The sequence below is a fragment of the Cetorhinus maximus genome, chromosome 2 (assembly GCF_964194155.1).
Source record: "Cetorhinus maximus chromosome 2, sCetMax3.hap1.1, whole genome shotgun sequence".
NCBI lineage: Eukaryota > Metazoa > Chordata > Chondrichthyes > Lamniformes > Cetorhinidae > Cetorhinus > Cetorhinus maximus.
Genome location: NC_135880.1, coordinates 139,125,039 through 139,141,270, shown reverse-complemented (window position 1 = coordinate 139,141,270; position 16,232 = coordinate 139,125,039). Strand labels below are relative to the sequence as shown.

Sequence of the window (16,232 nt, the reverse complement as noted above, 5' to 3'; positions counted from 1 at the left end):
ACCGATTTTTGGCCTTCCTGCCACATTGTCCGCTCATGCCCGCCATGACGCCCGACACCAATGGGAATGGAAAATTCCAGCCATTGTTTTTTTTTCCTGCAACATGAGTAATTTTTAAGTGATAAGGTTGCAAAAGCGGGCTCCAACGAAATAGCCTTGCATTATGGGTTTCAAATTTCTCCACAAATGTGAAAGCATTGTGACCTATGTAGACTCGGTTTCTGTATATCCATTTTGGACATATATTTCATAGTGCTTGAGAGTGAGTAGCAGTCCCAGAGATTCCTTCTCTACAGTGGAATACCTCTTTTGGTGGCTGTTCAGTTTCTTTGAGATGTATCCAATCGTCTTTCAATGCCTGATTCTTCATCATGGAGCAGGACTGTGCCTACCCCTATGTCTGTAGCACAATTGCCACTTTAAAGGGTTGGTTAAAGTTTGGAGCTGCCAGCACGGTTCGTTAGTATGATATTCAGATACCCAAAAGTTGTTTTGCATCTTTCTGACCATGCTACCTTTGCCTTTTTCTGCAGCAAGTCTGTCAGTGGGGTGGCAGTAGTACTAAAGTTTGGGAAGACCTTGTAGAACCCACACATCCCCAACAATCACATTATTTCATGTTTAATTGTGGGGATGGGGAAATCAACCAATGCCTGTACCTTCACTGCCCTGGGCAACACCCGCCCTTGACTCACAACATGCCCAAGGTAGGTTGCCAAGATCCCTTTAGCTTGGGTGGTTAGGGGAACTTGCCAGTATGCTTTTACAAGTCTATTTTTGTGAAGTGGAATTTCCTGCTCTTTCAATACAGTCATCCAGGTGGGGGTTTGAGTATGAGTCAACTTTGGTCATTGTATTAACTTTTTTATAATCAGTGCACAGCCTTGTTGAGCCGTTGGGCTTGGGCACGAGTACAACTGGAGAACTCCAGCTGTTGTGGCTGGGTTCAATCAAATTGTGCTCCAACATGTACCTGACCTGCACCTGGGTCAATTTCTTGGAACTGAGGTGATAGGGATTTTGCTTTATGGGAGGGGTCTCTTTTACATCACCATAATGTAGGGCCAGGATCATGCATCCCGGCCTGTCCCTACAGATCACTTTGAATGCTGCAAGTAGCTGTTAAATCTCCTCACTGTTCTATGTCCAAATAAGAACATGGTGTCTAGCCTCCCTAGCATTTCAGTGTTGGCTAGCCAGACAGTAGGGGGTTTAATTTGGGAACCGTCCAGGTTTTCTTCTCTCTCTAACTCATCCTCACTGTTCCTTTCGTCGTCCTCTTTCCTCACTACCTGGCATACCTGTGCTTGTCTGTCCCTTTCCCAGCTGTAATACTGCTCACTTTGCCAGTCCTCTTTACCACACTGTATGTGCCACTGAACTTGGCTTTCAGTAGTTCACCCTGTATTGGCAGTAGCACTAACACAAGGCTTGAATGTTCTGGCCTTGGCGTGTTTATCTGCCTGCCTTTTCATAATCTTCTATGAGGTTTTCAAGGTGTTTCTGAGCCACAGCACAGACTCTCATGAGCCACTTGCAGAACACGGACACGTAGTCTACAAGGAAGACTCTTTCCTTTGCTCTGAAAGCCTCTCCTTGATTAGTTTAAGAGGACCTCTCACCTCGTATCCATAAACTAATTCAAAGGGACTAAAATTGCAGGTGAGGTAATTTTATTTTTTAAGAACTTCTGTTGCACAATGTCTCCAAGTACTCTGGAGTGTCTTAGGAGTGTTGTGCTAAACTGCTACAGCCTCCCAGGGAGGATAGAGGATTAGGTGACCTGTCCGCACAAAGGTTGCAACAGGTATTGGGACAGCAATGGCAGTGCCTCTGGCTCTGTATCACGACAGGGAGATGAAACGGAGGCTGTAGAGAGAGGAAGATCTGAGTCATGCTCTTTGCTAGCTTGAAGCCAGACTCCTTCATGCTCCTTCACGTTGACAGTAGGCTATCTGGTTCCCAAATTAAACCCCCTACCGTCTGGTTAGCCAACACTGAAATGCTAGGGAGGCTAGACACCATGCTCTTATTTGGACGCAAAACAGTGAGGAGATTTAACAAAGCGTTTAAAGTGATCTGTAGGGACAGGCCAGGATGCACAATCCTAGTCCTACATGATATAGATGTAGGAGAGACCAGCCAATGCACTCAGCATCTCTGTATGCATGCCCATTAGTGCTCTCCTGTATACTGCGCAATTAAGGTCCTTAACCGGGCCATCAGCAGAATCCAAGTGCAACCTCGCCCTTAGGCGAGCTGGAAAATGAACCGTCCTTTTTCCCATGGCTTGACTGCAGCCCACTTGTGCCTAGGTGGCTCGCCATGTGCCGATCCCAGCTCTGTACTTGTTTCCGAGGCACTTTCAGTGCTAGAATCTGAGCTGGTGACTGGAAGTGTCAAATCAAATGATGGGCCCTCTTCTTTATAGCTATGATGTTTCTCTCTCTTCCTCAGACTACATTGGCTAGGCAGGTGACAGTTCTTGTGTCCGAAAGCAGAAAATCAGGAGAGATTTGGTCTGAGGGAAGAGGGATGGCTGGGAAGCAAAAGCTCCATATTATATGATCAGTTTGCTCATCATGCCTGACAGCAGGACGATAGTGAGCTGGGAGTTGAAAAGGGGCAGAAGGCAGGAACATACAGTCATTCTCAATATTCTCAGCTAGATTAGATGCCACAGGCTCTGTTGTAGCTGGCCCTATGATGCAAAGAGCCATCTCCTCTGTAGGGTTGAGGAGATGTAGGCTTCCTTGTCCACTGCCAGTTCTGCCTGCAAGAAAGATGGCAGAATATCTTTGTGTAATGATATGCATGTCATAACCGAATTGCTTGAGGTATATTAAGCCAGTGAGGTGGTGGGTGAGAGGCTGACGGTATTGACAAGTGTTTGGGATTGAGATAGAATATCTGAATGTTAGGTGAGTTCTGAGTACTAAGGGGTGCTGCTTGATGAGTGAGGGCATGGTGCATTGAGCAGCCTGAGCGGTTGAGGGTGTGGTGGGTGGGAGATGTCAGGTGAAGATGGATCCACTGATTTTGATCACTCACATGAGGTCATTAAGTGTTTTTGTGGCACTGCTGCGAGGTTTACAGGCTCAGACTCCAGGGTTGCTCTCCCTGGGTGTCTACTCTCATTCCTTCACAGCCTGCTACGGGATAATGGTGTCTCTCTTCCTCTCCATCTCCACCTCTAATGCCTCCAGTGCCACACCACTCACCCTGTCTCTGCCCTGGTGTTTGATTTGCCATGTTTTAAATTCCAGAAACAGTATTTGGTGCAGTTTCCCTTTAAGTAAAGACAGATTCCCTTTAAGAACAGGCCGGCTGCATCACAAGCTAGCAGCACAATGCTGATTGATCCTCTGTTCAGTGCAGAGAAAGCCAGCACGAGGAAGATGCTCAGCCCTACACTACAATCACGGTTATTGGGTAGGAGCAGGAAGTTTACCTCCAATGGAACTGGTGTGGGCAGATTGTGCATCATGACTCCTCGTGCTTAAGAAATGGGGCAGCCAGATTTTTAGCCCAAAGAATCTTTTAGCACCCCATTTAATGCCCATTAAGCAAAACTTAATAGAAGATGCTAAAGCAGCAAGCTTCATAGCTACTCAGTGTTTCACTTGCCTCCTTAACACTCTTAAGCTTTCCAATGAAAACCTTTATCGGTCATGTTCTTTGTAGTTACACTAGTCCAATAGTAGTTAGTAAATATGGCATGTAAATGTGTAATTTTGTCTTTGTAACTTAATCAGGCTCATCTCCAAAATAAAGAGCGTACCATTCCCAGAAAGCACCAATGCAGCACAGCACCTCCTCCTGTTCATTTCAGCACTAATCCCCAAGGCACTTGCATCGTTGTTGACCTCCTTTACAGTGGAACTAGCTGGATCAGACAAGGTACATACATCTCCTTAAACAGTTCCTAAAACCATAATCTAGATTGATCTCTGTAAACTGTAATTATTGATCAAAGTGATCAATCTAATTTAAATGTTGGTTTCTGTGTATTTCTTCTTCCATCAGTCTGACTATTTTTTTCTCACATAGTGTAACATTACTGACTGTTCTTTCAACCTATTTATTTGCCTGTTCCTTCTAACGGTTTCCTTTCTGTACTGTGTTCTACTCTTTCAACAGACTATCTCTATTTCTCCTCCATTTGTAGCTTTATCTCAGTGGTATGTTTGAAGATGTCATCTTACAACTCTTCCTCAGATAATTTGAATAATTGTAATTGGAGTTAGTTAATTAATCACTCCAAATAATTGGAGTCTGGAACAAACTTCCTGAAAGGGTGGTGGAGGCAGGTTCAATCGAGGTATTCAAAACGGAGTTGGATTGTTACCTGAAAAGAGAGAATGTGCAAGGTTACGGGGATAAGGCAGGGGAGTGGAATTAGGTGGAATGCTCTTTCAGAGAGCAAATGCATACTCGATGGGCTGAATGGCCTCCTGCGCTGTAAAGATACTGTGAATTTTAGTACATTGGTCTCTAAATATTCCAAATTATGATGTAAACTAACAGGTTTATTTGATAACTAGTCATAATTTAAACCATGATTAAACTAGGCTACAAAATCAACCCATAAATGTTTCAATTTATTTGTTTCTATTTATTAATCTGCTGATTTTTCTTACCTATGGAATTATTCATTGCTAATTTAATGATTTACATATGTATTTGCTACCAGCCTTGATGCACGTTTTTTGGTAAAGTTCAACTGACTGGCACCTTGATACAAAAACAACTTGCATTTATAAAACACATTTAATGTAAAATGTCCAAAGCACCTGATAGGAATGTTACCAAACAAAATTTGACACACAATCACATGAGATATTAGGATAGGTGAGCAAAAGCTTGGCCTCAGAGGTAGGTTTTAAGGAGAGTCTAAAAGGAGGAGAGAGGTGGAGATATTTAAGGCTTAAATCGCAGAGTTTTAGGGCCTTCAAAGCTGAAGGAATGATTGCTAATGGTAGAGTGATTAAAATCTGGAATGCTCAAGAGCCCAGAATTGGAGGAGCAAAGAGATCTGGGAATAAATGAAATATAACATGAACACAAAAAATGACTTCATTTGGGCTTAAGCCATAAAGAATACTTTGGGCGTATTCATTATTCCTGCACTCCCAGTGGGGCATTGTTCAATTGGTATTCTCTTTGAACCCAATCAGTGCTATGTGTTGTAAACCTATCTTCACTCTTTACTTGAGTGCTGCTACCCTTGTTCCTCTGAAATTCAATGTTGGGTACCAAATGTGCCATTTGAAGTACTGCGGCCTATTCAGTTGAACCGGAACCAGGACAAAATGTTCAACAGCATCTTCAAAAGCCTTGATGCCAGAGGGGGCTCAGTCTCTTAATTCTTAGCTTTTTATTCCAGGTTTAATTAATTAACTGACTTTAAATTCCCTGGCTGTTGTGGTAGAATTTGAACTTGTGTCTCCAGATCATTAGCTCAAGCCTGTGGGTTACTTGTCTTGTAACATAACCACTATGGTAATGTTCCTGTAAGAGCTTGAGTATTCTGATGGTGTCAGATCATTTCGTATCTCTTTTTGCCAGTCCCTGAGAAGTTGCAGAACAAGCTGTAGGGATCTGGACTCTATACTAAACCCCAGAGTAAGAAAATTCTTGTCGAGGAATAACCATATTGGCAAAAAGGACAATCACTAATTTAGAATGAAAACAAACAAGGTTTATTGGAAATAGTAATTGGTACTTAACATTTCGTCAGTCGAGGAATGGTTTGATACATGAGTTCAACTTGTGTTGGTCTGTCTATCCCGTGGATCCCAGGACTTCTGAGGTCTTCTCTTAGTTCTTTGAACCTGGTCTCTTGACTCTCAACATCCTTCAAGATTTTAGCTTAACCAACTTAACTCTAACATATGTACAAATCCCTTTGCAGCTTTAAGACTTCAACTCTAGTGAATTCTTTTTCAATCAACAACTTCCCAGTCCACCTTAACTGCTGAAACTACACATTTCACAGCTGAATTCTCTCTCTCTCTCTCTCTCTTTTCTTTCTTAAGGCTATGTTACAGTATTTGGCACTTAAAGGGATGCCAACTTTGATTTTCTTAACAGCATAACCCAAAATTCATGAATCATCCCAATAATACATACAAATTAATACTTTTCATTGCAAGCTTATGTACAATACAATTTGATAATGTGGGCCTTACTAATTACACAAATGTGCCAATGATGTGAAATCTGACACAGCATTAGGTTCTTCCCACAAGAGGGCCTCAGCAATATACCAAAGCTGACCTTGATGTCTTATTCTAAATGAATGCTGCAGCATTGCAAATTAACCAATAGGTGGCATGCACATTAAGTAGATTCTTTGCAGGTGCTGCATCTCATTTCTCTCATCCACACACTGCTTACCAGATGTATATGGTAACGCTCAACCCACCAGCTCATAAATCAGGAGACACTCTTAAAAATCGAGATTTGGTATAGAAGTCATGAGGTTGTTTTTTAAAGCAGAAACCAAAATAGAGAAAAAAATCGCTTTAAAAGAATTGTCAAAACAAAAAATATATCTTAAAATCTCCCTTGATAAAGCAGCACTGACCACAATTTGCTGCGAGCTGCATCATCATCTAAGTGACCAGTCTGTGATTGTCCTTGTGGCTTGACTGAGACCACGGGATGCCGATGTTATATCCTTTGTGCAAGTCCCCTTTGAAGGGGGAGCTTTGGCTCACCATTCCTCTCGATATAGAAGTTACCTTCAGGTCGCCATCAGCCACAGCCCAGCGCAAGATGTTTGACCTGTGAGTGCCAGAACTACCATCTGAATTTTCTGAGATTCTGCTCTTCCAGGCGCAAAGACCCCCTTCGGGGCCTGCTGCTCATTCATGCCTGGTACTCTTGTTGAGGCTGGCAAGGTGTCTGAATGATGCCAGTAGATTCCAACTTTTGAATTTCACCCTTGCTCAGGACAAGGGTGTTGCTGATTGCCCAAACCACACCTGCTAAAATGGAGGCAAGCACTATGCCAACGTAAATGAAATGACAAGTCGTTGCTAATATTTTAACCCACTTGCACCCCATTTTTATCGAGTGCTAGGTGGGGCTAAGTGGTGGCTAATATCAGGTCTTAAATTCATGGAAGAAGTAATGAATGAGATTAACATTATTGATGTAAGTTGCAATCCAGTAATGACCTATCCTAGGCTCCTAGTGACAAGCATTCAGTCGCAAAGTCAGTAATGATTAAACTACTAGCTGACACCCGCAAAAGATTTGCGGTCAGATTATTATACTTAACCAATTTCATCACCGCCTCAACCCTTCCCATGCCAAACCCAACTGCCTGGTGCCACCCCTCTGATTCCATTCTTTGCATGCCCTCCCATGCCATCCCTCACAGATGGAACGCATCTTTGCCATGTTATCCCCTCAGTTCTCCCATGCCATTCTGTCCTCATTCCATCACATTTTCATATTGACCCTGACAACACCCCCCCACCTTAAGCAACAGTTCCTCAGTTGACACCTTGAAAATCATCTAATTAAAATTCAATGACAAAATATAGCAGGATCCCGACTTTGCTCCTTAATGCAGTGAGCTGGGAGGAGGCGAGTACCTTCCTGGATCATTCTTGCTGCCATCCTAACTGTCCATCCTTCCCTTCATCCCACCCAGGTCACTCCTCTGATGCATAAAGAGAATGACACGCTGACAGAGCTTGACACTACTGAAATGCATTTAGAGTAAACCTTCAGGCAGTTGTTGCTGACTACAGATTTATCCATTGTACCTGCAGAGAAATGGCAAGTGACAGGGAGGTCTGGGTCGTGCTTGCGGACAGACCGAAGACAGACCATTTCAACACTCCACCCTGCTCTCATGCCCACATGTCTGTCCTTGGCCTGCTGGATTGTTCCAGTGAAGCTCAACACAAACTGGAGGAACAGCACCTCATCTTCCGACTAGGCACTTTACAGCCTTCCGGACTGAATATTGAGTTCAACAATTTTAGATCAAGAACTCTCTCCTCCATCCCCACCCCCTTTCCGATTTCACCCCCCCCCTTTTTTTCCCAATTTTTTATATAGATTTTTCTTTTCCCACCTATTTCCATTATTTTTAAATGTATTTCCATCCATTGTTTTATTTCTACCTTTTAACCTATTTCGATCCCTTCCCTTTACCCCACCCCACCCCCACTAGGGCTATCTGTACCTTGCTCATCCTGCTTTCTACCCTTAATTAGCACATTCCTTAGATAATATCACCACCTTCAACACCTCTTTGACCTTTTGTCTATGATATCTTTTGGCTATCTCCACCTATCATTGGCCCTCTATCCAGCTCTACCTGTCCCACCCCCTCCCCTTAAACCAGCTTATATTTCACCTCTTTTCTATTTTTACTTAGTTCTGTTGAAGAGTCATACGGACTCGAAACGTTAACTGTGTTCCTCTCCGCAGATGCTGCCAGACCTGCTGAGTTTTTCCTGAAACAAGACATGCTTTCCAGTTTGTGTGATGCTATGCTTGTGTGAATTTACTGTTGAAGTAAAGGGGTTTTGGGGCATCTCACACATTTATCCTGAGTGAACTAGAGTTTGTCATGATGCATTTGATTCCACATTAAGGCAACTGCATTCCTCAGCGCACTTGCGCTTTGAAAGAAGATTACTATATATGCAGTCCCTCTTTCTAGGTAGTTAACTAGAATTTTTTATTGCGTGCATTTCAGAATACTAATTCTTAACACTGAAAATTAAGGACCAGTACGAGGAATCCCTCAACTTATTCTGGGCAAAGTGCTATGTTTGATGTGTTGGAGCTGATTTTCAAAAGCCTACCCTGAAATGTTTGATCAAAACGCACAAACACAGAAATGTAAGAGCAGTGAGTTCTCCAGCCTGCTGGTTAGCATTTAATCTCCCCAGCCCACCTCCGCCAAACAGATTAACGGACCATTCATCTAATTGCTGCTTTTGGAACCATGTTGTTTGCAAATTGGTTGCTGCATTGACTTACACAATGATGGTGGCCGCATTTAAAAGAAAAAAATCACAAGTAATTTTTTTAAAATTATTCATTCATGGGATATGGGTGTCGCTCGCTAGTCAGCATTTATTGCCCTTGAGTAGGTGGTGGTGAGCTGCCTCCTTGAACTGCTGCAGTCCCTGTGGTGTAGGTACACCCACAGTTCCAGGATGTTGACCAGTGACAGTGAAGGAACGGCAATATATTTCCAAGTCAGGATGGTGTGCAGCTTGGAAGGGAGCTTCCAAATGGAGGTGTTCCTGTGTGTCCGCTGTCCTTGTCCTTGTCCTTCTAGATGGTAGTGGACATGGGTTTGGAAGGTACTTTCTAAGGAGGCTTGGTGAGTTCCTGCAGTGTATCTTGTAGATGGTACACACTGCTATCACTGTGTGTCAGTGGTGGAGAGAGAGAATGTTTGTGAATGGGGCGCCAATCAAGCGGGCTGCTTTGTCCTGGATGATGTCGAGCTTCTTGAGTGTTGTGGGAGCTGCACTCATCCAGGCAAATGGAGAATATTCCATCACACTCCTGACTTGTGCCTTGTAGATGGTGGACAGGATCTGGGGAGTCAGGAGGTAAGTTACTTGCAGCAAAATTCCTAGCCTCTGAACTGCCCTTGTAGCCACAGTATTTATATGGCTAGTCCAGTTCAGTTTCTGGTCAATAGTAGCCCCCAGAATGTTGAAAGTGGCGGATTCAGCGATGGTAATGCCATTGAATGTCAAGGGGTGATGGTTAGATTCTCTCTTGTTGGAGGTGATCATTGCCCAGCACTTGTGTCGCGCGAATCTTACTTGCCATGTGTTAGCCCAAGCCTGGATATTTTCCAGGTCTTGCTGTGTTTGGACATGGACTGCTTCAGTATCTGAGGAGTCGCAAATGGTGCTGAACATTGTGCAATCATCAGCAAACATCCTCACTTCTGACCTTATGATGGAAGAAAGATCATTGATGAAGCAGCTCAAGATGGTTGGGCCTAGGACACTACCCTGAGGAACTCCTGCAATGATGTCCTGGAACTGAGATGTTTGACCTCCAACAACCACAGCCATCTTTCTTTGTGCTGGGTATGATTCCAATCAGCGGAACGTTTTCCCTCAACCCCCATTGACTCCAGTTTTGCTGGGGATCCCTGATGCCATTCTCGGTCAAGTGCTGCTTTGATGTCAAGTGCAGCCTCTCTCACCTGACCTCTGGAGTTCAGCTCTTTTGTCCATGTTTGAGCCAAGATTTGAACCAAGACTGTAATGAGGTCAGGAGCTGAGTGACCCTGTCGGAACCCAAACTTAGCATCAGTGAGCAGGTTATTGCTAAGCAAGTGCCGCTTGATAACACTGTTGATGACCCCTTCCATCACTTTACTGATGATCGAGAGTAGAATAATGGGGCAGTAATTGGTTGGGTTGGATTTGTCCTGCTTTTTGTGTACAGGGCATACCTCGACAATTTTCCACATTGCTGGGTAGATGCCAGTGCTGTAGCTGTACTGGAAGAGCTTGGCTAGGGCATGGCAAGTTCTGTAGAACAAATCTGCAGTACTATTGTCGGAATGTTGTCAGGGCCCATAGTCTTTGCAATATCCAGCGCCTTCAACCGTTTCTCAATATCATGTGGAGTGAATCGAATTGGCTGAAGACTGGCATCTGTGTTGCTGGCGACCTCCGGAGAAGGCCGAGGTGGATCATCCACTCTGAAGATTTGCAAATGCTTCAGCCTTATCTTTTGCACTGATGTGCTGGGCTCCCCCATCATTGAGGATGGGGATATTTGTAGAGCCTCCTGCTCCTCCTCCAGCTCCTCCTCCAGCTCCAGCTCCTCCTCCAGCTCCAGTGAGGTATTTAATTGCCGACCACCATTCATGACTGGATGTGACAGGACTACAGAGCTTACATCTGATCCATTGGTTGTGGAATCACTTAGCCCTTTCTGTCACTTGCTGTTTGGCACTCAAGTAGTTATATGTTGTAGGTTCACTGGGTTGGCACCTCATTTTTAGGTATGCTTGTTGGTGCTCCTAGCATGTCCTGCTGCACTCTTCATTGAACCAGGGTTGATCACCTGACTTGGGGCCATGAGGTTATAGATTGTGCTTGGGTACAGTGCTGCTGCTGATGTCCCACAGCACCTCATGGTTGGCCAGTCTTGAGTTGCTAGATCTGTTTGAAATCTATCCTATTTAGCACAATGGTAGTGCCACAGAACACGATGGAGGGTATCCTCAGTGTGAAGACAAGACTTCATCTCCACAAGGACTGTATGGTGGTCACTCCTACCATTACTGTCATGGACAGTATCTGCATTTGTAGCAGGCAGGTTGGTGAGGATGATGTCAAGTATGTTTTTCTCTCTTCTTGGTTTCCTCACCACCTGCTGCAGACCCAATCTAACTGCCATGTCCTCTGGGATTCTGCCACCTCAGTTTGTAAGTGGTGCTACTGAGCCACTCTTGATGATGGACGTTCTGTGTCCTTACTACCCTCAGTGCTTCCGGCAAATGGTGTTCAACACGGAGGAGTACTGATTCATCAGCTGAAGGGGATGGTATGTGGTAATCAGCAGGATTTGACCAGATGCCATGAGAGCTCATGGAGCCCAAAGTTGATGTTGAGGGCTCCCAGGGCGACTCCCTCTAGATAGTATACCACTGTGCCGCCACCCCTGCTGGGTCTGTCCTGCCGGTGGGACAGGACATACACAGGGATGGTGATGTCAGGGACATGATCTGTCAGGTATGATTCCATGTCAGGCTTGACTAGTCTGTGAGACAGCTCTCCCAATTTTGGCACAAGCCCCCAGATGTTAGTGAGGAGGACTTTGCAGAGTTGACAGGGCTGACTTTGCCGTTGTTGTTTCCAGTGCCTAGGTTGATACCAGGTGATCTGTTTGGTTTCATTCCTTTTAGGCTTTTTAGCAATTTTGATACAACTGAGTGGCTTGCTAGGCCATTTCAGATGTCAGTTAAGAGTCACATTGCTGTGGATCAGGAGTCACATGTAGGTTAGACCAGGCTTCTCCACCGATGCTGCCAGACCTGAGTTTTTCCAGGTAATTCTGTTTTTGTCTTGGATTTCCAGCATCCGCAGTTTTTTGTTTTTATTCCTTCCTGATGAGTTTTTACATCAATCAACAATGGTTTCATGGTCATCATTGGCATTCAATTCAATTGGAATCCCATCTACCGCGATGGGATTCGAACCTGGGCCCCCAGACCATTACCCTGGGTCTCTGGATTACTAGTTCAGTGACAATAACACAACGCCACTGCCTCCCCATTGCTCTGTCCATCTGTAAAAACATGTATTTTTCTTCAGGATTGTCTAAGATGACTGTGGATGAATCACCTAGTTAAGAAAACTCTTTGTTCTTGGAATGTTGATCTGTCAAACCTTCACTCTACCCATGCACATTTTGACTTAATTGATGGAATGGAAGGGTCAATTCAGTAAGGGTCAGTTTACATTAATTTGTTGTGTCCTGATTTACTTAGTGTACCTGAGGGTCTGGTATTATTAGCTCTAGCAGCAGCACTACAAAGGATATTATTAACCTTTTTTGCTGCTAGAGTCCGTAAATTCTTTTGAATTGCATTTGCCCTTTTGCAAGCAAATATTCAATGTTAAGAAATGGAGATTGAGCAGGAGAGTGGACTTAAACAATGTGGATTGAAAAAGCATGAGGAGCAAGCATGAGAGTGCAGTTGGATGGGGTAGGATATTGGGAGTGAGATTAGACTAGGTGGAATATTAAAGGTTATAGGGAGCAGACAGGTTGGTAGGATTAGACTAGGTTGGTCATGTGGGTAAAATCAGGACCACCGAACCTGATTGGCCAAATGTAACATTCGATGATTTCATAGGTATGATGATTCGACACAACATGCTTTGTATTGCAAACTAGCTGTTTTATTTACTTGCATCCTACAGCATAACATAACCTTAACCAGTACATGGGCCAGTGTTCAGATATACAATGGTACAGGGCAACACAACGTGACAGAGGCTAAATGTCCTTATTCAGACATTGTATGATGTGCCTGCATGCCATTGTAATGTAAAGGTGCTCGACAGAGCAAGGGTTAATGTGGGACTGGAGAATAGCACTGCCCATGGTATGATGCACAGAATCACATGGTAATAGACTGGGAGAACAGCCTAGAGAGAACACTCTGGAACCAGCCTGCATGGAGGTAATAGCACCGTGCATGACAATAACATGGGATCTGTAAATAGTTAAAAGTTAACAATAAAGGGTTCATGTTTAAATATATAAATCTCAAATATCATTATTGAGACATCTACAGAACCCATATTACAACACAGACCAATATAACATGAGGACACCTATTGATAAGAACTGTGCAAGTTGAAGGATAAAACAAAAAAAATGCCATCACTGATCTGACAGCAGAATAAATTATACATGGAATTACTCTCTGTCCAGACAAGGATTGAAGTCACTTAAACTCACTAAATTGAATGGTTCATTTATTGCTGGGTATGATTTCATGGTGTTTGCAAATGTACTGTAATCCAACATTAAAATGTCTAGCTAACAATTACCCTGGAATAGTGCAGAATGAAACTTGTTTAGAAATTAGTGATCATTGCTCTGCAGAAGAGCAGAAATTAGTAGATTCACTGCCAGGATGGGCCCTTGCTGCATGCGTGCTTCAATTGCAGAATTGGTAGCTACAGTTCTATAGCCCTTTCCCTAATCTGCACTTGAATCTTTTGAGGTTCCATATCAACAATGGAACTTGCAATTTCTAACCTTAGTGTTTTGGACTCCTCCTTCAGGTATCATGCCCTAAGAGAGCTTTGGTGACCATGGGCTTCCATTGGATTGGTCCATAATTATGCTTGACAAAGTATGGCACTGGTTTGCCATTGTCTTCTGCAGTATGGCTGACCAGGAAACTCTCCCGTTCTTACTGCCTGCCATTAGGCATATTGGAAGGATTTGCAGGTTGATAATCCACCTTTATGGCCACATTATGAAAGCATCTTCCATGGCTATTAAGTTCTGAAGTGGTACTTGAGACCAGAGCTTCTGGTCCAAAGAAAGGGACGTTACCACTGCGCCACAAGACCACCTTTGTTTTGGACTATCCACGAAATAATTAAGCTACAGTGGCTTTTCAGCCTACGTTTAGTTTAAACTATATTTTGATCCTGGTATTCATTGTCACATTTTTCTTTAATTAGATCAATATTCGTAAACGTGCTCAAGAAAATGAAGATTACTTGAACCATGTGCTACTAGAGGTGGAAAGACTCTGGCCATCTTTTATTGGTGGTCGAAGAATCGCAAAGCAGGTATTGGCTTTCTTGGTATAGCTTTATAGTAACAAATGCATTCACAATGAAACCTCTTCATAGAATCTTACACCACAGATGGAGCACCATACAGCCCATCGTGCTGTGCCAGGTCTTTGAAAGTGCTATCCAGTTAAATCACAGAATCACTCTTCTACGCATATCCTCGATTTTTAAAATCTCATTCTCATGTTAAAATCCCCCATAGGCTCGACTCCCCTATTTCTAACTTTCACCAGCCCTGCGACACTTTGTGAACAATGCTGTTCCCTAATTCTGATCTGTTGTGCAACCCCAATTTGCATCACCCCACCTTTTGGTAGCTATCCCTTCTGCTCCCTAGGCCTAAACTCTGAAGTCTGCTCCCTAAACCCCTCTGCCTTCCCACCTCCCTCCCCCCCTTTTAAGATGCTCCTTAAACCTACCTCTTTGATCAAGCTATTTGACACCTATCCTAATGTCTCCTTCATTGGACCGGTGTCAAGTTTTATCTGATTCCACTCCTGTGAAATGCCTTGGGAGCTTTTACTATGTTAAAAGCATTTGGTGTTTATGGGATTGTGCTATGCTGGCAATGGAACCTCATAAGATTCAAGTGCAGATTGGAGAAAGAGTTACAGCACTGCAGCTCCAAATTCTGCAATCTGAGCACACGTGCAGCAAGGGTCCATATAAATTCCCCAACCCATATTCACAGCCACCTATGGCAGGGGTGAAAAACTGATTGGAGGGTTTCAAACGTGAAGCTCCAGGAAAGATCGGCATGGATTTCGGAGGTGGCAGCAAGTTCAAGGACTATGGCGAGATTGGAGAGAAAGTGGTAGTTCACAAGGATGGAGAGGTCAAGGATTGGCTTTTTGAGGAGGAAGCAGATTTGAAGGAGAAGCCTTGCTACTCCCATAATGTCAAACACAAGTAAGGATATCTCTGGTCACTATGTCACTCTCCACCCATGTTCCCCCTTCCCCCACCAACCTTACTTCCTTCTATGTCTACCCCCAGAATTAATCTCTTTTACAACTGCCCTTTTTAAATTCCAACTGTCTATTCTTTGACCCTCCATTCACCACAATATTTCTCAACTATCAATCTGCTCAACCACACCTTGACCTCTATATTTGCCCTCATCCCCATTCCACCTTTTTCACCTTGACAAGCTCGGCTTGGTACAGCCCTCATCTCTGCTGCCTTGGGTCCACAATATGTAGATTTGAACGGATGCAGCAAATAACTACTTCAGCTGTTCACCACTATATCTGGCTGCTCCACATAAAACAATAGTGGGTCCTGCTCTCATCTGCCAAAACTGATCACAAGATCATACTGGAATGTAAGGATAACCCCCTGTTTCTTTTTTTCTACTATAAACCATTTTCTTAAACCCTCTCCCCATCTCCTCCACCCTCACCTTCGACATAATGTGCAAGAAACTCCTGAGCTTTGAATCTAAGGACAAGACCACCCTAATTAGCTGCTTTTGCTGTTTCCCCCTCTTCCCCGATCTCCAGGTCAAACTTCTTCTAAGGTTTCCCCCTGTCCTAGCTCTTAACTTGCTGCTTTTTGTAGTTTCTTTCCTATCACCCCTCCTCCCTCTCTAAACACACCTTGTCTATGTGACCTGCTTCCTGCTCCCTCAACCCTGTTCCCACTAAACTGCCGATCACTCAGTTTCCTTTCCTGGCTCCCATGTTAGCTGATATCGTTAACGGTTCTCTCTCCTCAGCTGCTGTCTGTCTTCCTCCTCCTTCAAATCTACCATCCTCCTCAAAAAAAACCAACCCTTGACCTCTCCATCCTTGTAAATTACTGCTCTCTTTCCAACCTCTCAAGTCCTTGAACTTGCTGCTGCCTCCCAAATCCATGTCGATCTTTCCTGGGGCTTCATGTTTGAAACCC

At 43.8% G+C, this 16,232-nt stretch overlaps 1 protein-coding gene across 9 annotated transcripts in view; it reads left to right on the top strand.

Moving 5' to 3' along the window:
- Positions 1-16,232, top strand: part of LOC144690605 (uncharacterized) — a 131,243-nt gene that overhangs the window by 51,304 nt on the left and 63,707 nt on the right. For all 9 annotated transcript variants that reach the window (XM_078558282.1, XM_078558292.1, XM_078558323.1 and 6 more), the window contains 2 exons: positions 3,756-3,900; positions 14,226-14,336. In XM_078558282.1, coding sequence (XP_078414408.1) covers positions 3,756-3,900; positions 14,226-14,336 — 256 coding nt within the window. The remainder of the gene's footprint in view (positions 1-3,755; positions 3,901-14,225; positions 14,337-16,232) is intronic.